Genomic DNA, 27184 nt, shown 5'->3' with positions numbered 1-27184 from the left:
CGTTTAGCATTTATTTACTTCATTCAGTTTATTTCAGTGAAATCATTTTAAATTTAACTTTTAGTTTTTTACACGTTCAGGAGTTTAATCACCTCACACCGATCATTACCGATCATTACCGATCAATAATCAGCTGTTTTTCTCCATTATTTATTTTAATTATTATGATTTTAAAATATTCTGTTTACAAAGTTTTTGTGTAAAAAGTGTATTTGTTGCTATAGTAACGCCAGCTGTTAATGCCAAGTTGCCTCTTTCTGGTTCATGTTTTCTGCTTTTACCCTCCGTTTCCATGGCGACCTGCTGACTCTTTTATAAAATGCTGTAAAGTTTTTAATGAAATGATCGTCGTGGTTAAAATGTGATGAAAACTTTTTAAAATTCAGTTAAATTAAAATATCAGAAAAAACAGCTGCTTGTTTGTTTTTCTTTTTATGTAAACAACTAAATATTAAAATGAGCATTAAAAAAATATCAACTTTATATAACTTTATGTTTGTAGACAGAATAAATAATTAACAAATGCATTCATTTTTTATTTACTTTAACATTTTTAATCTCAAAACCAACAAATTTCACAGTTTCATATTATTATTATTATTATTATTATTTTATTTGTATTATTTTTATTATTTTATTTTATTATTATTTTATTTTTATTATTTTATTTTATTATTATTTTATTTTATTATTATTTTATTTTTATTATTTTATTTTATTATTATTTTATTTTATTTTTATTATTTTATTTTATTATTATTATTTTATTTTTATTATTATTATTTTATTTTTATTTTTATTTTTATTTTTATTTTTATTTTTATTTTTATTTTTATTTTTATTTTTATTTTTTTATTTTTCAGATTAATTGTTTTTCTGCTTAGAGTTTAAATTGTACTCTGCTGAGAGGAATCATTAAAACATCTGAAGCTGCAGAACAGTTGTGGAGGCTTTGCTGCCATCTGGTGGTGAACTCGCGGAGGTGCAACACGGCGTGCTGCCATCTGGTGGTGAACTCGCGGAGGTGCAACACGGCGTGCTGCCATCTGGTGGTGAACTGACGGAGGTGCAACACGGCGTGCTGCTGAATGGAGGTTTCCTGAAGGAGCAGTGAGAAGGATTTACCGCCATCTAGTGGTGAAGGTGCAGCGGTGCAACGCAGCGGCTACTTCCTCTGCAGACAGGAAGTCAATGATTCTTATCTACAGGTGATTATACTGGTGTTATACTGGTGTTATACTGGTGTCATATCAATGTTATACTGGTATCATACTGGTATCATACTGGTATTATATTGGTATCATACTGGTGTCATACTGGTGTTATACTGGTGTCATACTGGTGTCATACTGGTGTTATACTGGTGTTATACTGGTGCTGTACTGGTTTTATATTGGTGTCATACTGGTGTCATACTGGTGTTATACTGGTGTTATACTGGTGTTATACTGGTGTCATACTGGTGTTATACTGGTATTATACTGGTATTATACTGGTGTTGTACTGGTGTTATACTGGTGTTATACTGGTGGTATACTGGTGTTATACTGGTATTATACTGGTATTATACTGGTGTCATACTGGTGTCATACTGGTGTTATACTGGTATTATACTGGTGTTATACTGGTGTTATACTGGTGTCATACTGGTGTCACATCAATGTTATACTGGTATCATACTGGCATTATACTGGTATTATACTGGTGTCATACTGGTGTCATACTGGTGTCATACTGGTATTATACTGGTGTTATACTGGTATTATACTGGTGTTATATTAGTGTTATACTGGTGTTGTACTGGTGTTGTACTGGTATTATACTGGTGTTGTACTGGTGTTGTACTGGTGTTATATTGGTGTTATACTGGTGTTACACTGGTGTTATACGTTATACTGGTGTTATACTGGTGTCATACTGGTATCATACTGGTGTCATACTGGTGTTATACTGGTATTATACTGGTGTTATACTGGTGTTGTACTGGTGTCATACTAGTGTCATACTGGTATTATACTGGTATCATACTGGTGTCATACTGGTATTATACTGGTGTCATACTGGTGTTGTACTGGTGTTATACTGGTGTTGTACTGGTGTCATACTGGTGTTATACTGGTGTCATACTGGTGTTATACTGGTGTCATACTGGTATCATACTGGTGTCATACTGGTGTTATACTGGTATTATACTGGTGTTGTACTGGTGTCATACTAGTGTCATACTGGTATTATACTGGTATCATACTGGTGTCATACTGGTGTTATACTGGTGTTATACTGGTATTATACTGGTGTTATACTGGTGTTGTACTGGTGTCATACTAGTGTCATACTGGTATTATACTGGTATCATACTGGTGTCATACTGGTATTATACTGGTGTCATACTGGTGTTGTACTGGTGTTATACTGGTGCTGTACTGGTATTATACTGGTGTTGTACTGGTGTCATACTGGTGTTATACTGGTGTCATACTGGTATCATACTGGTGTCATACTGGTGTTATACTGGTATTATACTGGTGTTGTACTGGTGTCATACTGGTGTCATACTGGTATTATACTGGTGTTGTACTGGTGTCATACTAGTGTCATACTGGTATTATACTGGTATTATACTGGTGTTATACTGGTATTATACTGGTGTTATACTGGTGTCATACTGGTGTTATACTGGTGGTATACTGGTATTATACTGGTGTCATACTGGTATTATACTGGTGTCATACTGGTGTTATACTGGTGTTATACTGGTGTCATACTGGTGTCATACTGGTGTCATACTGGTATTATACTGGTGTTATACTGGTGTTATACTGGTGTTATACTGGTATTATACTGGTGTTGTACTGGTGTCATACTGGTATCATACTGGTATTATACTGGTGTTATACTGGTGTTGTACTGGTGTTGTACTGGTGTTGTATGTTATACTGGTATTATACTGGTGTTATACTGGTGTTATACTGGTATTATACTGGTGTTATACTGGTGTTATACTAGTATTATACTGGTGTTATATTAGTGTTATACTGGTGTCATACTGGTATTATACTGGTGTCATACTGGTGTTATACTGGTGTCATACTGGTGTTATACTGGTGTCATACTGGTATTATACTGGTGTCATACTGGTATTATACTGGTGTCATACTGGTGTTATACTGGTGTCATACTGGTGTTATACTGGTGTTGTACTGGTGTCATACTGGTGTCATACTGGTGTTATACTGGTGTTATACTGGTGTTATACTGGTGTTATACTGGTGTCATACTGGTGTTATACTGGTGTCATACTGGTGTTATACTGGTGTCATACTGGTGTCATACTGGTGTCATATCAATGTTATACTGGTATCATACTGGTGTTATACTGGTGTTATACTGGTATTATACTGGTGTTATACTGGTGTTATACTGGTATCATACTGGTGTTGTACTGGTGTTATACTGGTGTTATACTGGTGTTATACTGGTGTTATACTGGTATTATACTGGTGTTATACTGGTGTTATACTGGTGTCATACTGGTGTTATACTGGTATTATACTGGTGTTGTACTGGTGTTATACTGGTGTCATACTGGTGTCATACTGGTATTATACTGGTATTATACTGGTGTCATACTGGTGTCATACTGGTGTTATACTGGTATTATACTGGTGTTATACTGGTGTCATACTGGTGTCATATCAATGTTATACTGGTATCATACTGGTATTATACTGGTGTTATACTGGTATTATACTGGTGTTATACTGGTGTTATATTAGTGTTATACTGGTGTTGTACTGGTGTTATATTGGTGTTATACTGGTGTTATACTGGTGTTATACGTTATACTGGTGTTATACTGGTGTCATACTGGTGTCATACTGGTGGTATACTGGTGGTATACTGGTGTCATACTGGTGTCATACTGGTATTATACTGGTGGTATACTGGTGTCATACTGGTGTCATACTGGTATTATACTGGTGTTGTACTGGTGTCATACTGGTATTATACTGGTGTTGTACTGGTGTCATACTGGTGGTATACTGGTATTATACTGGTGTCATACTGGTGTCATACTGGTATTATACTAATGTTATACTGGTGTTATATTAATGTTATACTGGTATTATACTGGTGTTATACTGGTGTTATACTGGTGTTATACTGGTGTCATACTGGTGTTATACTGGTATTATACTGGTATCATACTGGTGTTATACTGGTGTTATACTGGTATCATACTGGTGTTATACTGGTGTTATACTGGTGTTATACTGGTATCATACTGGTGTTATACTGGTGTCATACTGGTGTTATACTGGTGTTATACTGGTGTCATACTGGTGTCATACTGGTGTCATACTGGTGTTATACTGGTGTTATACTGGTATTATACTGGTGTTATACTGGTGTTATACCGGTGTTATACTGGTATTATACTGGTGTTATACTGGTGTCATACTGGTGTTATACTGGTATACTGGTGTCATACTGGTGTTGTACTGGTGTCGTACTGGTTTCGTACTGGTCTCATACTAGTGCCGTACTGGTTCCATAATAGTGCCGTACTGGTGTCGTACTGGTTTTGTACTGGTCTCATACTGGTGCTGTACTGGTTTTATACTGGTGCCAGAGCAGATGGAAGTTGTGGTTAGTCATGTTTAGTGTGGACTGAGCACGTCTAACTCTCATCATGTTTATCTTGTGTGTTATTTGAGTCCAGAGGTCATTTTATTGTATTTATTGAAGACGGAGTCAGTGGAGATAAAACTTGGTGCAGTTTTGATGTTTGCTTCGGTTAACGGTTTTATTGATGCTGTTTAACAGGAGCGGTGGTTGAAGGTTGGTCTCGGCTTCACTGCATGCTTATACTGTGTGTATTGCTCAGTGTGGAGAGTTTTATTATCACAGGCCGTAATAACAGCTGATATGTTTCTATTTTTATCCCTAGCTGTCTGCATCTCTGGTTTTATACAATATGATGCATTCATCCATCAGATCTTAACAACCACCACAACTAGTAAATAATTAACTGAGCAGCAGCGGCAGTAACTCGCAGACCTTTCCTCTCCGTTTCACACCGTGTTCACCAGCAGCTCACCAGCAAAACACAGGACGATGTTATAAAACTAGTGGAAGACACTTTAAACTTCTATCCCTGTGTTGACATGTAGTGACTTTAGATAATTAATATTAAACACATAGCTGTTCATAGCTGTGTATATAAACCCTTAAAGATCATTCTGGTTTCTGTATTTTTACTTTTCTGAGTACTTCTTCCATCTCTGACATTGGGCGACATGTTTCTTGCTTTTCTCGTTCCTTAACTGCTGCATTGTAATTAACTTGAATACAAAGTCCAGAGGTTGTAGCACAACAAGCTAATGAGGCTATAAACAGAACTGCATTCCTGCACATGCTCAGTGGGCTCTGCCTTACTCTCAGAGACTGTTATTAGTCTTTTTTTTTTCCTTTTCTGAACAAACTAACGTGATCAAACTCTTAGTAATGAAGGAACATGTGACCCAGTGCAGCGGTGTGACTCACTGATGTGTTTTTAATAGTTTTAACCAAAAACAGAGGAATAAGATATATCAGACTTTGATACACACACAGTAACTGTTCGTAGATCAGTTCATTGTTGGTTTGAAAACAGAGAAAATCAGCAAAATGATCCTTTAACATGCAACTATACATATTTGTGCCTTAAAGGCTGTCAGCATGTGTCATAAAGGCTATAAAATAAAATAAATGTTAATTGATTGATCAATATATACATGTTACATATTTCACTTCTAGGGCTGGGTATCGTGTCGTTCCAAGAACCCTTAAAGTGATACCAATACCAACTGAGTACTTCATTTAATACCCATCATGTGAATAGAATAGATTTTTATACAAATGCATTTTAAAAGTCTTCAAACTATTACTAATTATTAGTTGAAGAACGCTTGCTGCTGATTGGCTGTGAGCAAATCCATACAAATAGTCATATTTTCATCTCTGGTTGCAAAAAGGATTAATAGCAGGTATCGTTTGACGGGAGGCGTTTCTGTACTACTTGATTTATTGCGGTTGATACCTTAAAGGTATTGAGTACTGACACCCAGCCCTATTCACTGCACTGATCTCAGAAGCCTCACATATATAAACTTAATATCTTTAATCAGGTGAAACTGAGTCATTAATTCTGACACATGAAATATTTACATAAAGCATAAAAGCTGTTAAAGGTTTAATGCGCTGAAAATCTAGACTGTCACACATCGGCGAGGCTTTCAAATGAACCTGAGATTCATAATTATTTTTTTATGGTGGTGTCAGATATTTGTTGATGTCACTGGTCCACCTTAATGACTGATAAGACCGGGCGGTACAGGACTCACTGCTGATAAATCATCACATTTTATTACGGGTGGTTCGTCATCTCTGGTCTCTCACAGATGTTCAGTCACCATGTCGTCATCATCTGAGTCCTGTGCTGGATCCTCTATCTTTACCCCGAGTCCACTATCTAGATCTGCCTCAGCAAAGACAACCTTTTTAACTGGCCTGTCCGTGTCTTCATCCTCGTCATCTTCCTCCTCGCTGTCGTCCTCTCTGCTGTCTGGGATGATGACCACTTCCTCCTTAGCATTGGGGTCAATGTCCTCCTTAAACCAGACCGATTTGTACCCCTCCTCCATGCGCCTCTCCTTGGTCAGGATGGGTTTCACCTCCTTCTCGCTGTCCGTATATTCAGATCCCGTCAGGCTGCCGTCGTCGTGCTGTGGGCTTTTAACCGGTGCTGAAGACTCTCTGAGCAGGCTGTTCTCATACAGGGGCTCTTCGCCAACCTTTATGCTTCCTCCATCTGGATTATCTGAGCCTGTGCTGCCTCCATCTTTATCGTTCAGGTAGGCCATGTTGGTGTAAGGGGTTCCTCCCTTTTTACCAATTGAACCTTGACTCAGCTGTGGAAGAACAACACATTCATAAAGAGAAGACAGTTAAAAGTCTTAAAGTGTTCATTACATTAGAACTTTTGAGGATCTTTTTTTTTATCAAAAACTCTTCGATGTGAGTACGAGAAACGACCAACCAAGTGACCGGACAATCGGATGGAGCTGACCTGAACTCTAGCTGCCAGCTTGTTTGCACGGTGAACTTCTATGTTTTACTGTTATAATGTTGACGCGAGCAACATTATAAACAGGCTTAAAACCACTCAAACAAACTGTACTTAACAGAGAACCTGAACATCTGGGTCGGTCAGGAAAACACGACCAAAATCTAACAAATGTACGACTCCTGTTGAATCGGACTGGTGGTTGAAGGGACATCTGGCTTTGAACCAAAGTGTCCAAAAACACAAAATATGCTTAAATAATAGCATAGTGGTTGAAACAATCTCAAGACAGGGACAAGGATGTGTCTGGTGGTTGAAAAACGTTTCTCTACTTTTTAACTTTGAACTCACAGTGCGTTGAAACATGCTGGCTTCGGAGATCTTCCTACAGTCTGTTTTCCACTTCTGAATGCAGCGGGCCAGCACACCGATGACCACCAGACACACGAACAGCAGGACACCCAGAGACGCACCGAGCGCTGCCATGTCCCCCACACTAAAGTCGTGGTTGGTCTCTGCAGGAACAAAAGGTCACTCAATACAGGTGTCACCAAAACACACAAATCCTGAATGTGATTATGATCTTATTCTTTTTGAGAAAAGAGATTTGATAAAGAAATTTGCTTATATTAGCAGAATGGTTGTCACAGGTCTCATCAATGAATGAATCCTCAATCAGGATTTGAGTCAGTTTGGGGGTCTGTTTTTAAGTGTGACAAGACATTCTTTACATGATTCGTCAGGTTTCCATCCAAATATAGCGCACTGTTTAACCCATATTTCAGAATATTGATAAAAGAAAATGCAAATTAATGTGGTTTTCCATCCACAGCTGTTTTGCAAATACTAACAGTCCGTTGTAATTGTATATTTAAGTCAACAGTTGGAGGTTGATTCTCCTGCTGAGTGCAGTAAAGCACAAAAAGAAGATTGAGAGTGACAGTCAAAGCTGAAGTCATAGAAACCTTGATACACATCCTGGTGGCAGTTAGCAAGATTAGTCACATGCTTTCTTCATGTATCTGTTTCCATTGCACTTTATCACACTTTCACCTTATCAAAGCATAAAAACTTTTTTAGTGATATTTGGATTATTTTAGAATTTCTATTATTTCCACTCAGGTATTCTTATGTGCAAATTATAAAAGTGCATAAAAAGGATGGATGGAAACCCATTCTCTTTCACTGGCAGATTGGTTTCAGTTAAACTGGAAATTTGAACAGTCAAACAAAACCAAAGCACAAAACTCAGCCTGGGCATGTTATTAAGTTTCCTGTCATATGCCCGTACATTTGTTGTTTTTGAGCTGTGAGGATGAGTTTCTGTTTAAATCTGTCAGAACTGACTATGAAGTCTGTGGTTGGCCACTTTGAATGTCAACAACAAGATCTTTTCTGGCTAAAGATGGCAGCTCTTGAACATGTTAAAGAACATTGTGAACGCTACCTTTACATGATCTTTGGGGTGGACTCTTTTAGCGTCTTGCTTTTTTAAATTAGTATGTGGTGTTGTATGTTTTGTTAACCTGATCATGTTCACTATTTTTGCCAATCTAAGTTTACTCAATAGGGAAATATTTAATTTATCGGAGGGAAGCCATTGAGATGAAGGTGACGACTTATTAATGGGGTTGGCAGTGGTGGAAATGCTGCCTTCAGGGGACATACTGGAGGTTGTGCTTTCAGTGGCTGTGCTTTCAGTGGTTGTGCTGGGGAGGGCAGTTGTGATGCTGTCGGTAGTGGACCCAAAATCTGCTGTTGTCTTGCCGACCGTGGAGGACACAATATCTTTCGTTGTCTTGCCGACGGTGGTGGATTCCTCTGTTGTAGTGCTTGGAGGCAAACTGGTGGTGGTGAGACCTGGGAGGAGAGCACACTTTGAAGCTTAATGGTTCCACCTCATGTCCAAACCCGTCCTCAATCCCAGGCAGTCAAAAACCGACACGGTCACTTCTCTCTGTGTCTCAATCCGACACAGATGGTACTCTTTGGCATCTGTATGAGACATACCAGGCTTTCAGCTAACTCCAGTGTAAAACCATCTGCGACATTATTAGACACCACGAGACCGATGACGTCCATATAAGGTTGTATTTTCCTTGGGAGGAGGCAAGGTGGGCGGATGTCTCAATAGTTAGATGGGAAAAAGTGGACTTTTGTCCAACTGTGACTCAGGACAGTTTTTTGTCGATGTGTTTACTGTTGCCATAACAACATTTCATGATCATTTAAACCCAAACCACAATCTTTCCCTAATTCTAACCAAGTGATTTTTGTGCCAAACCTAACCAGACTACACCAGCTGTGAGCGTGTAATAATATCTGTGGAAGGTTCTACACTAGATAGTTGAAAGCCCGACGCGTCTCACATAGATACCAAAGGAAACCTTGTACATCGGTATCAGACGCTGAGGAGTAGTGACAACGCGTCAGTATTTGACGACCTGGGATGAGAATGCGTTTCATGTCCCTGTTTTCTCCAAACCCTAAAAGGGGAAGTAAAATTTGTATTTTGTGTTATTTGCAGCTTGGAGCTTTTGCAGCTCAGATTTGGGGCCTCATTCATCAACTTACGCATTAAAAGACTCCTAAATCTGTCCATAAGAGCTACCAGTATACACAAGGATATTGGTACTCGCATATTTTACATTGATGTGGTGTTCTCTTGAAATCGACCATAATTCTAAGCAACTTTCCTTAAAAAGTTCTCAGCAGGCAACTGAAAAAGTTATTAAGCACATTTATAAGCAGACTGCCAACGGATAATACAGTATCATTATATACATACTATACTACATATCACAACGTCTTAAGTTTGTACTAAAGTTCTTTGAGAAATGTATAATGTAGCTGCTGAAGTAGAAGCCTCACTACATACCTGTCTCCTAAAAGTTACTATCTTACTTCTGTTTTTAAGCTATTTGAGCCATTTGGAGCCATTTCTAAATAAACTACAGTAACCAATGTCTGGAGTCAACAGAACAAAAAATATTTAGGGCACACAAATCTTTTAACGCATCGGTGTTGCTTCTTCTTCAATTTCAACACCCTAAAGGTGTTTTCATACCCTAAACTAAACAAGCGGGTTTAAACAAGCTCAGGTGTGTTTGTCCATTTGTTCAGGTTTAGTTGAGCTGATGAGAATGCTGCCAGTTAAACTACAGAAAGACCACATGAAAAGATCTTTGTTAACAGCCGTGTGAACTCTGTCACAGCAGACCAACCACAGTAAATTCAAAGGGAGGAATCAGCCTGTCTCCCATAAACTGGCTGAAATAATCAAGCCACCGCTTAATTTAGACTCTTTTCCTCCAGCAGAAATGCAGCCAAATTTCCAGAGTTCATCCAGTAACTTCTGGATTTGGTTTTGGATTTGTAGAAAAGTTCAGGGGGGAACAGGCCACTTGTAAAGGTTTATTCCTACCTGTTTTCACGTCCACAACGAGCTCAGCTGTGGCTGATTCATCGTTGGTCGTGTCTTCTGCCACCACCTGGAAGTGCAAAGATGGAGTTGAGTGCCTAATAAGAAAACCACCTAACAATCACTTTAACTACATTTGTAAACTCACTTCCAGAGATAATTCGCCGTCTGGGACTTCGTTTATCATGAATAAGTAACCGTCAGTGATGGAGAAGTTATTGCTTCCCTTAATGGAGTACTTGATGTGAGGATTTATATCCTGTTTGAACAGAAACAAAATTCATTATTATTAGTAGCTCCTCAGAGGACATTTTAAATGTAATATACTTTCAACTATGCACATGAAAGTTTATCATAAACATACTCAAAGTTCCCAAAAAGTGCTGGTCACAACCCCAAGGTTATACAGGTTTGAAAGAATAATTAAAGATGAAATGATTTCCCAAACTGTGTTGTAAACATTCAGTACTCTTTTCTTCCTGCTTCACCTTTGACCGATCTTACTTACTGTAACTGTGCACAGTTTTCCTCTGCAATGACAGATTATGACTCGCATAAAGTGGTTTATATCATTTGGAACATGGTTCATATTCTGGGGGAGCCAAGGCGAGCGCCCCTGAAAACATGATTTGTGTGTGTGTGTGTGTGTGTGTGTGTGTGTGTGTGTGTGTGTGTGTTTGCCATGCATTTCCATTATCCTTTATCTTCATCACCATAAATCATGCAATAAATTGCCCTTTTATTGATTCACGCATGGGTGTGACTCATCACACCCTAATTCACGTTAATAAAGATGCTGGCATGCATGCTATTCATGCCATCACCATCAAATTGTGGAAGCACAATCCCACTCAGTCTGCACATTACTCCGCATTTCTCCAAATCATATTACTCATCTATCTGCTTTGTGATGCACAGAAAACAGATGTGTCAAAAAGAAAACGAGGAAACTTATTCACAAATAATTTCCTCCACTGGAGCCTTTGCATAGTTCACACCCTGGCCTGAATAAACTGGTTTTGTTGGTTTGTTTATTAGGCTGCCCGTGTTTGTCTGAAATGTGAGCCGACTACACACTGCTTTTTGTAGGACGTCAAAAGACAAAAAGGTTGGAAACCACTGGTTTCATCTTTAACAAGTTAGTACAAGTACAATATTTCCCTCTGAAATGTAGTGGAGTGGAAGTTTAATGTAGCATCACCTGGAAATACTCCAGTAAAGTACAAGTACCTCAACATTGTACAACAGTACAGTCCTCTATTGAACGTCTTAAATTACTTCCCACAACTGGTCACTGGACTGGATTTAAGAGAAGAGTCAGGGTTTACCCCAGTAGCAGCATAGTCCTTATCTTTGGCGATAATCCGCACTGGAACATTGTTGGTTGGGTCCACTGCCATGGTTCCTTCTGAAGAGACAACGGCTTCATACCGAGTCTTCTCAAACTCTGGAGGATGGAGGCTCTTCACATGAACACTGACTGTCACACTGGTGGTGGCAAACTGATAACTGCTAATCTTCTGAGCAGCCTGCAAGAGAAAAACATACCTGATGGAAGATTTAAACACACAAACAGACTGTGGTCTCTACAGAGAGCTCAGATTTGGTGATTAGCAGCAAAAAGCCAGAACTGCCCTGAGACATTTATGACAACCAACAATTGAAACTCTGAACTAAAAAACAACCCAAAACAAAACAAAAAAAGAAAGTTCTGATTTTACTTATTGATTTAATTGTTCAATTAGATTTTCTGTTAATTTGATCACAATTATGATCTCAATGCTGTTTAAAACCTTCTACTGCCAGATTCTGCAATTCTGCTAGAGAATAATGTAGTTACTGTTTTGCATATAACATATTTTCAAGATTTTAAAATATCAGGAGAGATGACAGATAGAAAACTCATCAAATGTAATATGTGTTCACAGAATGGAAACTTCTCTTCATTTCATTTCAAATTCTCCAAATGTTCTGTGTGTCGTAGGTTTTGGTGGTCTAGGATAGTTACGACTATGTGTTCCTCTCAGTTCAGTCTATTAAAAGTATTACATGACTACAGCATTAGGCAGAGACACAGTTCAGAGGTTAGGATAAGAGAGATTCTATTGTTTGAATGCAGTAGATGAAATAATGTAAATATTTAGTCTTTACCAGCACTGTCAGAGTGATTGTCCCCAACACCTCAGCCGCCTTCACCATGGTGATGTCTCCTGTGTCCGAGTTGATCTTAAACAGACCGTCCTCATTTCCTAAAACACAGACAGACTGAACTGCTTCTACCTGCAAATCATCAACAACTTCCTACTTCCTGTGGACAGAGACGTGATGTCACACTGACAAACTACTTAATTGTACTCCAGCTGCTCACCACTCAGGAAGGAGTATGTTATCTCCTCATTTAGCGAGTCACCGTCGATGGCATGAAGCCGTCCTGGTTTCAGTGGTAACACTCCGGGCTGCAAAGGAGAAAAACACTCTGGTCATCATCATCTGTCCAAATAAGACAGGGTAAGTAGTCTCACCCTTATAGAGGGTTTGATGTCTTGCTCAACCCTCAAGAACCTTTACAATGACATCAAGAACCTGCACATTCCTCTCAATAAGCTTTACAAACTTTTCAAAACACTCAGAAACCTTTACAATCCCTTCAAGAATCTTTACAACCTCTCACAAACCTTTAAACCCCCCTTAGGAACCTGTATAACACCCTCAAAGACCCATACGACCTCCTCAAGATCCTGTAAAAACCCCCAAGAACAAGGTAGGTTATGCTGCCAATTAGCATAAGCACAAAGGAAAACAAAATGTAGCAGAATCAAGACCTTACTCTGCTTCAAACTTTACTGTCAAGCTCTCTTTTTCCCTCATCACAAAAGTAACTGTCAAAACTGTGAAATGCCTTCGAGGAGAGACTATGTAAAAATGTGTTATCCTCCCCATTTCTAGGATTCATTTGATTAATTTTTACGTTTCATGGCATTGCGACTACATAAGTCATCAGTTGACAGGATGCTGGTTGATAAAAACTCTACATTAGCTATATGACAGTTATCAGACAGTCTCAGTAACAACAAGCATTTCTAAACAGGATGTAACGTACCTCTTGTTCGTTTAAGTTGACCACGCCAGTGTAGCCAGAACTCTGGCAGACCGTAGCGCTCCCCACCTCATACTTGGTGCAGGGCTGAAACCATGGTGGTCTGTTGTCCACATCTACAATAGTGACCATGATGGTGGTGGTGGCAGTGAACGAGAGAATATCCGCTGAGCCTAACGGTGTGTCCTAAAAATAAAGAAACAGTATTTATAATCTAATAATCTCAGCAAAGGTCTGAGAAACTACATTAACACTAGTCACAGTCTAAGCTGTTCAGAGACACCAAACAGTTAAAGAGTCTTCCTTTTATTGAATGACCCCAGCTGAATAAATAGTCTAATTTTTACAGGTGTGACAGGGGGCTTCAGTGTCTTTCTCAACTTAGAATCAAACTTCCACCCCAACAAATGGTGAAAAACCTGCTTAAATCTAAGCCACGTTGAGCCATGTTGACGTTTAAGATAATATACAGTACCTGACCTACATAGTCTGAAAGAAACATTTAATTTGAGTCGGAGGGAGAAAAAAACTAGAAAATCTATTCTAGCAGTGAATAGTACTCACCTGAGAGGTCAACACCAAATTGAAACTTTTGACTTTGTCGAAGTCAAGAAGAGTGTTTACAATGATGTCCGGGGTCGTCGGTGACGCCAGAACAAAGTCATTCTACAGAAATCACACAAGACAATAAAAACAGTTTCCCCCTGCTTCCAATATGTGTGCTAAGCTAGGCTAAACACATGCTGTACTCATCTCTGTACTTGAAATGAACTGATATCAGTCGTCTCATCTGAGTCATGGAAGAGAAAAACAAACACTGAGACAAAATACAAACAAACATTAAAGTCTTACAGTGGCAGATGTCAGTGTGTAGTAGAGCGGACCCAAATTATCCAAATCTGTGGCAGCAAACCGGCCCACAGTTGTGCCCACTGGAGACATCTGAGACGAGACGGTACAGTCAGTGTGAGATATTATTGATAAGAAACTGTTTTTAACACTGAATATGCGACGTCAACACCGTTCAGTCCTGTTCTGAAAAGTCTCTTACATCATCATAACACCTCACTACATCAAAGCATTGATCAGACTCTTACCTCGTTGAAGTCCACATTGTAGGGGTTTTCAGCAAATTGTGGCCCGTTATCGTTCAAGTTTTGAAGTACTACAATAATGACTAACCCCAACTGTAAAGAAAGAGACACAATCCTGATTTTAATTATTGATTATTTCTCACTCTATCAAAGACAGAATTCCATCTTTTAACTCTATGTTGAACCTAAATCTGAAAATGTAAAACATGATCTTTTGGTTTCCTGTCTGTATAACTCGTTTAGAATTGTGGAAAACAGAAACCCTGAAGCTTCTTGTCAAGCACCTGAAGAACCCAGTCAGGAACTTACTTGGGGACCTGAGAACCTCCTCAGGCACCCAGTTGCTTAAGAACCAGAAGCAGTGAGTATAAATAACAAACCCTTTTTTTGGGTACTGAACCCCCTGCATATTTTAGGTGACCCCCCCCCCCCCCCCCACCTTCCTCTCCACAGTTTCAACATATTACCATCAAATGACAGGTGTACAGTTGTTTAAGGGCCTGATTTAATCTGCATGTGTAAAAACGTGTGCACACTGAAGCTTGCATCTTTCAAATGTGTAAGATAATACACACTGTCCATTTAGTACGTTTACCATAATAAATGTAATATGAGAGGTTTTTACCCCAGTGGGCAAAATTCAGGGAGGAGAAAATGCAAATATGTTTATTTAGCACACACATTGTAATTTACCAAACCTGAAGGTACTGACAGTAACTGCATCTATAAATAATACCTTTGAAGGGCAGGTATTAACCTGCTGTTACTATGGAGACGAGGAGACAGAGGCACAATTGGTTTTACTAACAACATTGACTTTGTCACTAATACTGGCTAATATGGCGTTTTTTTCTGGTAATATTTGTTTTGCTATAACTCAATATGTTTGTTAACCTCTTTCACTAGAAACTCTAATTCTATGAGATCAGATTTTATTTTGCACTTGTGGAATTTCTGCCAAGACACTCAAACTGTCATTTAAATACTGCTGTCAGCACCTGTTGTCATTTGCACAGTTATTCTTAATAGATCACCAAGATGCACCAAGTAAAGTCAAATAAGGTCACATCACATCATAATTCAACAATCTAAAATGTTTCTCCCCTCAAACCCTCACGAACGTTCAGGACAGTAGAGCCTTTCATATTGTTTTACTCATCCACTGGAGGACACCTGACACCCATTCATCAGTAAAAACCTTTCTTTAATCAGGCGATCTCATTAAAATCAGGACCTGACAACAACAGAGAGAAAGAAAACAAGCACATCCAGGCAGGAAGGACAAACAGCATCAGGAACAATCACAGATCTCACTGAAGAGACTCAAATAAAAAGCTCAGTGCAAATTTAATTCCACTCAGTTTAACATGTTTAGTGTAAGAATAGTGTCTTACCTTGAGGTCCGTGGCTGTCTCAAGGCAGTCGATGCTGACTGTAAGAGTTTTCTCAGTCTGCAAACACAACAGATCTCAACAGTCAAGTTTTCTCACAGATTTTAGGATCTAAATCAAGTCTTAGGTTTGGATCTGGTCAGCGGTGTTACCTCGTAGTCTAATGCTCTACTAGCTTTCAGCTGGTTTCCTTCGAGTACAAATGGGTTGTCAGGGTCTTCAGGTGGTTTGAAGGCGAGCGTGACCCCCGGCTCCACAGTGATGGTCGTCACGAGAGCATTCGGATCATTGTTTTCATTGAAGTTCACAGATTGAGGAGCACTACAGACTGTTGCAGAGGAGACACAACACCAACATGCAGTTAATACTGTTTGTTCTCTCTGCAGTCAGAGGATTAGTCAGTTAATACATTGATGATCAGTTGCTGACTATTCTGATAATTCATTCATTGTTTGGAGTAACTTTTTAAGGAAGACATTTTCAAACTCTCTGATTCAGTGTCTTAAATGTGGACATGTTCTGGTCTCTTTAGTCTTCAGGACATCAGCTTGGACTTTGAGAAACACCGATTAACATTTTTCACCATTTTCTGAGATTTTATGGACCAAACAACAAATCGATTAATCATGAACATAATTGACAGGCTAATAAATAATGATAATAATTGATAGTTAATGTTCACATTGACTTTTACCCATTTTTAAAGTTGAGAGCAGTAAAAACAGCCCAAACACAGACACCCAGAATAAACTGTACAGCTCATCCACATTTGTGTACGTAGAGGATGTTCTGAGTTAAATTTGACATAAAATGAATCGCTTGAAAAACGTATTATTTCAAGTAACATAGTCATAGTGAGTATTTTATGAGTATTTTCCCTCCATAAACAAATACTGCAAAAACCTGAACCTGCTCTCTGACGTGTTAAACATTTATTAATGACTGATGATGTATTTGTGGACTGATGATGTATTCATGGATGAAAAATAAAGAAATTTCAATCAATTGATATTGAATGATATAAATAATCCTGAACTGATCGTCAACCTCCACCTCTAATACTTTTTACAGCAGTGTTTCAATGTCAGACCACTTCCTGTTTTAATCGAAGAACGCTTGAGTTGATTGGCTTTGAGATTGATTGTCATATTTTGAGCTTTGGGTGTAAAAAGGATCGATCGCTGGTATAATTTGACAGGAGACGTTTCCATTCTAGTTGGTATAGATTTATTTTGGTCGAGTGTTGATACCCGGCCCGACCTGTGGAAGTGATTTGTATTATTATACTATCAGTTACTGTATTATTCATGTAGCAGTTAGCACTCTGTTGTGTAGTCAGGTAAAGGTGAGGCAGCAGGGTTCAGTACTCACTGTCCTGAGCTTTAGACGTTTGAAGCAGAACGAGAAGCAGAAAGCTGATGGACGTCCTCACAGTGAAGGGTGGATGAATCCCGTCCATGTCTGCGTCTGTCTTCTCTGAACTGACCCTCGTCTGTTCCTGTTCTCTGCTTATCTGCTCAGTTTTATGGTGGCTGTGGACTTTCCCCCGCCATAAACACATAACACGCGTCTGTTTGCCGAGAAGTTGTATAATATCTGTTTTTTAGTGACTTTCTGACTTAAGACATGTCCTGGATACAGGTTGGAAAGAATCAATGATAATTACATTCTTTTTCATCTAACTCATCTCAACACATTATTCATATTCATGAAACCACAACCTCCTGTGATCCTCTTCTCCACTTTAGCAGTTTATACAACTTATGGGTCCTAATTTGCATTTATGGTTGGCAACACTGATGGAACAAACAAAACATGTTAGGGGAAGAAAATGACACCATAAATACCGTGAATGTGGAAGGTTAGTTTCATGTGGGCTGAAAACTGAACTGTTTTTACTTCCACAGCTGCTTTAAAATATCCAAAATGTTGACTTGTTTCATTTAACCCAACATACTGTAAATGTGTTTCTCTGTGAAATCTCCCATTCAGAGACATTACAATCAAACCGGTCTGCATTAAAGAGTCACCAAATACAAACAGTCCTTCAAACACCACCAGGAGTTATCTTGACTGAAACTTACATCTCACCTCTGTTTGATTTAGATCTGTGAAGTTATTGAACTGTTGAGGTGGTTCTTTCTTAATATGAAGTGTCAGTTTTTCATATGACAGTAAGAAGCTGCTGTTTGGAGGCGAAGCTGGCGTAGTTCCCCAGCACTGAAGCTCATTCTCTCTGCAACCCCTTAATTGATTAGTTAGTTAATCATTCTTTCCCCCGCACTCATCGATACCTCCTACCCACAATGCACTATGGCCTGCTAACCAGTCATCACTCACTCAGCCATCAAATTGACCCATAAAACAGCCAATCATGACACTGGAAGCAACTTTTATTCAATTTTACTCTGATTGGAAAACACTGCTGTAGAGTGGAAACGTCTTAACTCTGTATTTCATTTTGGACGTAGAAGGTTTCAGACAAAATGAAATCATGGAGGGTCCCTTTCTGCTCAGGGCCTCTTTCTGCTCAGGGCCTCTTTCTGCTCAAGGGCCTCTTTCTGCTCAAGGGTCCCTTTCTGCTCAGGGCCCCTTTCTGCTCAGGGTCCCTTTCTGCTCAGGGTCCCTTTCTGCTCAGGGTCCCTTTCTGCTCAGGGTCCCTTTCTGCTCAGGGTCCCTTTCTGCTCAAGGGCCTCTTTCTGCTCAGGGTCCCTTTCTGCTCAGGGTCCCTTTCTGCTCAGGGTCCCTTTCTGCTCAAGGGCCTCTTTCTGCTCAGGGGCCCCTTTCTGCTCAAGGGCCTCTTTCTGCTCAAGGGCCTCTTTCTGCTCAGGGGCCTCTTTCTGCTCAGGGTCCCTTTAGGCATTTAAGCGGAGGTGCCTGTGTGGTTGGTTATGTGTAGAGTCAGTGTAAAGATAACAAGCACAGCTGAGAGTACAGAAGACTGAACCTTTACAACAGGGATGTCAAACATGCGGCCCGTGGGCCAGAACCGGCCCGCCAAGGCGTCCAATCCGACCCACTTTCCTTCCTGTCTTCTTTTCCTTCCTATACCCTCCTGTCCTTCTTTCCTTCCTCCCTTTCTTACTTCTTTCCTTCTTTGTTTCCTTCCATCCTACCTTCCTTCCTTCCACTTTTCCTTCCATTTCTTTTCCTTTCTTCCTTTCCTTCCTTCCTTGCTTCTTTGCTTTCTTGTCTTTTTTCCTTCTTTGTTTCCTTCCCTCCATCCTTCCTTCCTTCCATCCTTCCTTCATTTTCTTTTCCTTCCTTCCTTTCCTTCCTTCCTTTTGTCTTTCCTTCCTTCCCTCCTTCCTAATCCCTTTTCCTTCCTTCCTTCCTTTTTGTCTTTCCTTCCTTTCCTATCACTTTTCCCTTTTTTTCCATCCTTGTTTCCTTCCTTCCTTCCTTCCTTCCATCTTTTTAATGATCCGGCCCACATGAGATCAGATTTGGCTGTATGTGGCCCTTGAATGAAAATGAGTTTGACTCCTCTGCTTTACAAACAAGCACGACTCATTTTAACAAGTATTAAAAACACATTGCACGTTTCTCATCATGGGTTAGGGTTAGTGTTAGGATGGGGGTTAAGGTGGAGCAAGGCTGAAGGATGACTTATTTAAACTGAACACCAGGATGTAAACTCTGATGAAGCAACGAGGAGCAGGTGGGAAGACGTGTTTATTTTATATTCAGTTTAACCAGCAGATGGTGCTATTGGATCTGAGGCCTGTACTACGAAGCTGGATTTTCTCTTATCGAGGTAACTTCAGGGTTAACTCTGGGTTTTCCGTACTACGAAGCTGGTTCACTTCTTACCTGGGTAAATCACCATGGTAACTTATGCTGAACGGCTAACCTGCTCCGGAGCAGGTTATGTTCTGGATAAGAGATCAATGAGTACAAAAGCACCTCCTGACCAATCAGTTCTCTTAGAAAATGACCTGCCCATTCTTAAAAGATCCTGTCAACATTGGTGCGCGGATCGCGAGAGGAGCGCTTAGGAGAGAAAGAGCTTTTAGTGATAGATGCAATTTTTTAATTGGCCAAAATATATATTTAAAAAATAATCATTGAGGCAGGTGGGGGATATTATTCTGTATGTTATACAGTTGGTTTGAAATCATTCACTCAAATGGTTGAAGCGCATAATAGGTTTGTATTTTGAATGTTGAATATTAAACTAACTTAATGTCTCTATGAGAGGAAGGGCACTGAGGAAGCGCTCTGCCCCAAACGTCTGTGCCGTAATAAAGTGGCATTGTGTGATCAGAGTGCTGTCCGTTTATATTGTCTGATAAATTAATATTGTATGATCTCATGAATTTACACATTAACAGAGTCGGCAATTTTCTGCCAGCACTCCTTCCTGGTTTTTGCTGCTGCATCATCAGAGTTGCTTTTGGCCTGGATGATGTTTGAATTCTTCATATTTATGAAGAATAATTGTCTGCTCTTCCATGGTAAAGTAGGCTGCTCTGCAGGGTTTCTCCATGTTTGTGATTGGTCAGACGCTGCAAACACCTCCCCTCTATGTGAGCGCGCAGAGATCCAGATGGGAAAACCCTGGGTTGACTTACCGAGTTGATATCCAGCTTCGTAGTACCGTTTATCCTAGACTGCGAAGATCTGGTTAAGTCAATCCAGGTAACGGAGAGAGATCCTGGATAGGTTAATCCAGCTTCGTAGTACAGGCCTCTGGTGACACAGTATTATGGTTCAATGTATTGCTGTTGGTTGGTTTGTGTTATTATTATATGCACAGAAGAGAATTGTGTATATTTTTCTGTTTATGTAAACCATTATATTATTATTAAGGATGATGTATAATATGATTTATTATTATTATTTTCAGAACTGTTACAACACTGACACTGATCTGCTGGGAAAGAAGAGATCTCCCTTGAGGTACTAGTACTTTACTGTAGTACAGTTAGAGGTACTAGTACTTTACTGTAGTACAGTTAGAGGTACTAGTACTTTACTGTAGTACAGTTAGAGGTACTAGTACTTTACTTTAGTACAGTTAGAGGTACTAGTACTTCACTGTGTAGCCTGCTCACATTTCAGATGCCTGTAACCCGGTTAAAAACATAATAAAGAAGTTGATGTTTAAATATGTGAAAAATAGTCCTAGTACCCTAAATAAGGTTAAAAAGTCAGTTCATAAAAATCATATTGTTTATTTTATTTTGAAGAGTTTTATTTTGAAGGTAATGGCAGGAAAAGGAAGTGGTGTGTGGATGTTTGTCTGTGTTTTCATGGTTTGTGTAATTAACCCTTTAATTATCACAGGTGTGTTAGCAGGTGTGTGGTTAGCATTGCCTCACCAGCCAGGTGAATGAACTTTAGCCACAGAAGCTAAATCAGCTAACTGATAAGGCTGTAATCCATCTTTTCTGAAGAGAAGAAGAAGAAGAAGAAACTGATTCCACTGTGCATTAAGGTACTGTGTGTGTGTGTGTGTGTGTGTGTGGGTGTGGGTGGGTGGGGTCCACTGTGGCATTGTGGAAGTTTAGTGAGTTTAAAGAGACTGAATTATATTTGTTTTGATATATTTTTGTATCAGTAAATAACTGAGTTTACTATTCTTACTGATTATGATTTTGAATACAGATAAAACTCAGAGAGACTTTACAGTAACTGCTTAAAGGATTATTATAGTGCATATATTTACAGTGATTAAAAAACTCAAGACACATAAAGATTAAAAGGTAACAGAGAACAGATTACATCACCTAACTATTATTTACGTATATTATTTCCTTCCCTGATGATGTTATAGCTGGGCTCACATTTCAGATGTCTATGAGTTGTTAACAGCTCCACCAAATACTGATTCTTCCCTCTAAACTTCTCACATGCTTTCATTTATAAATGTTCAAATGATCCAATATTTCAGCAACAATCAAAGATTAGAGAAAAAGTCCAAAAACTGAAAACACATTTGTGAATCAGAACTTTGTTTTTTCTTCTTTCACATTAATCATCTCAGCAGCCCTCACATTTATCTGCTGACCCTTTGGAACATCAGCTAGTTCAACCAGCAGCCTGTAATTACCACTTATGACAGCAGATGGTGCTGTTCAGCAGAAGTTAGTCTTACTGTAACTACAGCAAACTCATAACAGGCTGGATACGGACCCTCAGGGGCCCCGACTAGTACTACTACTGCAGTACTTTTACTGTAATACTGCATACTACATCACTATAATACTGCAGTACTTTTACTGTAATACTGCATACATCACTATAATACTGCAGTACTTTCACTGTAATACTGCATACTACATCACTATAATACTGCAGTACTTTTACTGTAATACTGCATACTACATCACTATAATACTGCAGTACTTTTACTGTAATACTACATACTACATCACTATAATACTGCAGTACTTTTACTGTAATACTGCATACTACATCACTATAATACTGCAGTACTTTTACTGTAATACTGCATACTACATCACTATAATACTGCAGTACTTATACTGTAATACTGCATACTACATCACTATAATACTGCAGTACTTTTACTGTAATACTGCATACTACATCACTATAATACTGCAGTACTTTTACTGTAATACTGCATACTACATCACTATAATACTGCAGTACTTTTACTGTAATACTGCATACTACATCACTATAATACTGCAGTACTTTTACTGTAATACTGCATACTACATCACTCATAATACTGCAGTACTTTTACTGTAATACTGCATACTACATCACTATAATACTGCAGTACTTTTACTGTAATACTGCATACTACATCACTATAATACTGCAGTACTTTTACTGTAATACTGCATACTACATCACTATAATACTGCAGTACTTTTACTGTAATACTGCATACTACATCACTCATAATACTGCAGTACTTTTACTGTAGGGGGAACCTTCATGACTTTAACTTGTAATAAACTTAATTTGCTGTATTGGTACTTCATTAAAGGTTGTGAGTACTTCTTCCAGCTCTGGTTATTAGCTGTGTTGTTAGAGTATTTGTGTTGTTGCATGATGTCATCGTTGTTCCATGTGAAATGTAGGAGGTAGAATTATTCAGAAGTTCATCAATAATTCAAATATATTAATGAGAATGCATGAAGGATGTGAGTCAATGTGAAAGGCTCCAAACTCTTAAAGGACTTCATAAAAGATTTTTAATACCAAAGATATTTGTGTTTCCACATTAAATATGATTACAGCTGCATCAGTAACATGACTTCCTGTTCCTGTGGTCACAGGTCCGACGGCCAGCTGTAAGCAGACGGACACATGTACTGTTTCAGCAGCAGATTCACCTTCTCTGCGTCTCCTCCCGCGGCGCTGTGGACACAAAGGCAAGCAAGCTTTACCTCACACTCAACATTTAACTGTGAAACATTAAAACATACAATCTGAGAAATAAAACCCAATAATAGTAAAAACATGGAAACATTAAAAAATACAATTAAAAACTAAAACCCAACTAATAATATAAAATAAAATATAAATCAAAGTAGAAATAAACTAGAATAGAGAATAAAACACTTCAACTCTGATTTCTCACAATGTTTTAAACCAACTGAGCTTCTTACAAATACATCAAAACCATTATTAGTAACTTCTGCTTCCTGTCAGTGATCAACTTTATAGTTTAACCAATCATAGTTTTATTATCTGCTTCATAATGTTCATAAACAGGAAGTTAAACACCTGCAGGTCCAACTGATTCAGAGTGATATATTAATGTATAAATGTCTTTAGTGTTCATATGGACACCTGACTGCTGGTTTAACACTGGGAACACTGGGAACACTGGGAACACTAGGAACACTGGGAACTGAGCTCTATGAAGGCACATCACATGAAACTACTGTCTGTACAGAAGCACAGTTAAATAATCTGTGTTGAGGAAGACTGACAGTACCTCTAAAATATGAATGAATGCATCTTTACCACAGCTGAATAAGTGTGTGTGTGATTAGAAAAGGAAATGAAGGGATGAAACCTCTTCTTGACGGCCTGCATGCGGTGCAGGAAGGCACAGATGGAGTTGTGTTTGGCTTTAGATCTCAGGAAGTCTGCGTATCTGTTGGAGAACTCGATGTCTCCTAACTGTCTCCTACGATTCAGACCTGCAGACAGCAGCTGCCTGAAACACATTAATACTTATATTAATAAACCATTATTAATAACACCATCACCTTAATACTTATTAATAACACCATCATACAGTAGAGTACAAGTACCTCTAACTGTACTACAGTTAAGTACTAGTACCTCTAACAGTACTACAGTAAAGTACTAGTACCTCTAACTGTACTACAGTATAGTACTAGTACCTCTAACAGTACTACAGTAAAGTACTAGTACCTCTAACAGTACTACAGTAAAGTACTAGTACCTCTAACTGTACTACAGTATAGTACTAGTACCTCTAACTGTACTACAGTAAAGTACTAGTACCTCTAACTGCACTACAGTAAAGTACTAGTACCTCTAACTGTACTACAGTAAAGTACTAGTACCTCTAACTGTACTACAGTATAGTACTGACCTGAGTCTGGCTTCCAGCAGAGCGTCTGCAGACAGAGACCACGGTGCGTTCAGGTGTCTGATCTGAGTCAGGAAACTCTCCGCCTCGTCTTCATCACTGCAGTCATTAGGGTTAAAACACAAGGAGACATTTCAGTTTGTAGTTTCTCAGGAATAAATAATGTGACTGTTTTCTTGGACTTTAGTTTTAAGATGTGAAACATTTATTCCCTTCAAAGCATAAATGCTGTAGTAGTTTAATTTATTCACTGTTAACAATCAGCAGGTTTTACAGTAAACTCACAAACTACTGTCATCATGGCGGCTAATTATTCTGGATACAGTCTTTAATGGGTAGTAGTAGTAGTAGTAGTAGTAGTAGTAGCAGTAGTAGTAGTAGTAGTGGTATTAGGGCCCGAGCGCTGACCAGTGTGAAGCCCTACTGTATCTGTAAACCAACATGCACGGAGGGGGGGGGGGGGCGAGGGCCCGTCACCGCTGCTTGCAGCTTTAATTATTATTATTAGTGTGATAAGGTTTCAGCAACATTCAGGAATTCAGACATCAAATATTGTAGATTTATATTCATCATTTTGAGGTTATTACTGTGATGACTTTACAATAATATCAGATAATAAATATTACTGTGAATTATTAGCCAGTACTTTATTGTGAAATTACAATAATAATGTAATAATAAATAAAAGTACCTGACAGGAAGTGATGTGGTGAGGTGCAGCAGGGCGAGCAGCACGAACACCTGAGTCACAGTGACAGACGGCATGATGAGGATGAGGATGATGAAGATGATGAAGATGAGGATGAAGATGATGAAGATGAGGATGAAGATGATGAAGATGAGGATGATGATTTCCTGAGGAGACAGACAGGTTTACTTCTGAAGCAAAGAAAACTAATTTCTATGTATTTATTTCATATCACTGAACATTAGCAGAATAAAACTAAAGACATCAGAGTTATAAAATATTACATATAAAACATAAAACATGTTCAACTCAGCAAATAGATTACATATTTTACATAATAGTAAAAAATGTATTAATTAATAATCTATGTATCAATCAATGTTTATTAATGCAGCAGCTTTGGTTCATGTTAGTCGTTCAAAGCTGATAATAAAATAAAACAAAAAGAAGAAGATAAAGAACAAAAACAAGTCAAAAGACAAAAATTAAAACCAATGCATGCGAGAGAAAATAAGAGTAAAGTAAAATAAGAGAAAAGAGGAAAGGTTTATTAAACATTAGAGTAAAAAAACTAGATTCAAATAAATAAAAAAGACCAAAAAAATAAAATAAAATAAAAGTTTAATAAAAGCTTGATTAAAATAAAGAGATTAAGAGACAAAGGTAACAGATGAGAAGATAAAACTTATAGAAGAATAATAAAAATAATAAAGTAGAAAGAATAAAATAAAAAGATTAAAAATTAAAACATCAAAACCAAATAAAATAGAAATAAAAAGACTTTAAAGCCGTGAAGTAAAAACCATCCGTAGCGTAATAACTGAAGCTTTTAAACAGACTCTGAACCAATAATGAAGAAGAGCTGTTTCTTTAAATAGCTGCAGATGAATAAAACACAAAGAGGAACGGAGTATGAAATGATGAAGGTAAAGTACGAGCAGGTAGTAGCAGTCGACTCACCTGGATGATCAGATGCTTCCTCTCGCTGCTGCTCCTGCTTTTGTAGCTCGGCGGGCATCGACCCAGCCGCTGACTCCGCTCTGCTTTTATGACTCTGCTTATTTACCGTGTCTACTGATCCTCACCCTCCTCACCCTCCTCACCCTCCTCAGCGGTGCCGTTCATTTGTTCACTTCCTGAAATCCTGAAGAAATGATGGGATGTGATTTCCTTAATGAGCTGTAATCACCGGTCAGAGCTGCTGGCTGTTTGCTCTCATGACCTCATCGATACACCGTATTGATCCACAGAGACACGCTGATGTGTTTTTATTGCTTTGATTAGTGCTTCTGTTTGCTCGGTCACAACTGTCCCAGCTGATAACTCAACTCATTGTTATAGTTCTTCATGACCGGGTTACTCAATATATAATTGATATCCATAGGCTTGTCTTTAACTCCAAGAGCGTTACTTTATTACCACACACTTGTAGCCTGCATTACATGCACTCCGGTAGACCGGGAACTAGACACACCAAACATCATATTGCTCCGCCTACACCTCACTAACATCATCATGACAGTATAAGTGCGCGGCACTATATACTACATCCTCTTTTCTCAACATGAAAGCTACACTTCATTTATTGTAATAAACTACTGTTTATAACTGAACTGTGTGTGTCTTATTACTGCCACCACTGAACATATAGATATGCAAAACAAATGTGCTTCTATCTTCTATTAGTACAAATAATCAATGCCTAAGATTATCTTGCCCTGTCTACAGTAACATGCCTTTATACTCTCAACTAAGAACAGGGAAATAACATTTCTTCCCTTAACATTTATCATTGTTCCATTAACAATTCATTTATCATGCAACTCTTCTGTTC

The 27184-nt window shown here is 38.6% G+C and overlaps 1 protein-coding gene across 1 annotated transcript; it reads right to left on the bottom strand.

The window, feature by feature from the left end:
* Window positions 1-6437: 6437 nt before the first annotated feature.
* cdhr5b (cadherin-related family member 5b) lies at window positions 6438-17570 on the bottom strand. The gene is made up of 15 exons (XM_053319331.1): window positions 17483-17570; window positions 16264-16439; window positions 16115-16171; window positions 14724-14813; window positions 14479-14568; window positions 14191-14292; window positions 13630-13812; window positions 12898-12985; window positions 12681-12778; window positions 11858-12058; window positions 10678-10788; window positions 10533-10599; window positions 8777-8968; window positions 7460-7623; window positions 6438-6953 (listed from the first exon to the last, which is right to left on the bottom strand). Exons 1-15 carry the CDS (start codon window positions 17568-17570, stop codon window positions 6438-6440), a joined length of 2223 nt encoding a protein of 740 aa, XP_053175306.1.
* Window positions 17571-27184: the final 9614 nt, after the last annotated feature.

This window comes from Scomber japonicus, chromosome 5 (assembly GCF_027409825.1).
Source record: "Scomber japonicus isolate fScoJap1 chromosome 5, fScoJap1.pri, whole genome shotgun sequence".
NCBI classification, from domain to species: Eukaryota; Metazoa; Chordata; class Actinopteri; order Scombriformes; family Scombridae; genus Scomber; species Scomber japonicus.
The sequence above is the reverse complement of the archived record's forward strand: the minus strand, read 5'-3'. Positions and strand labels throughout refer to the sequence as shown.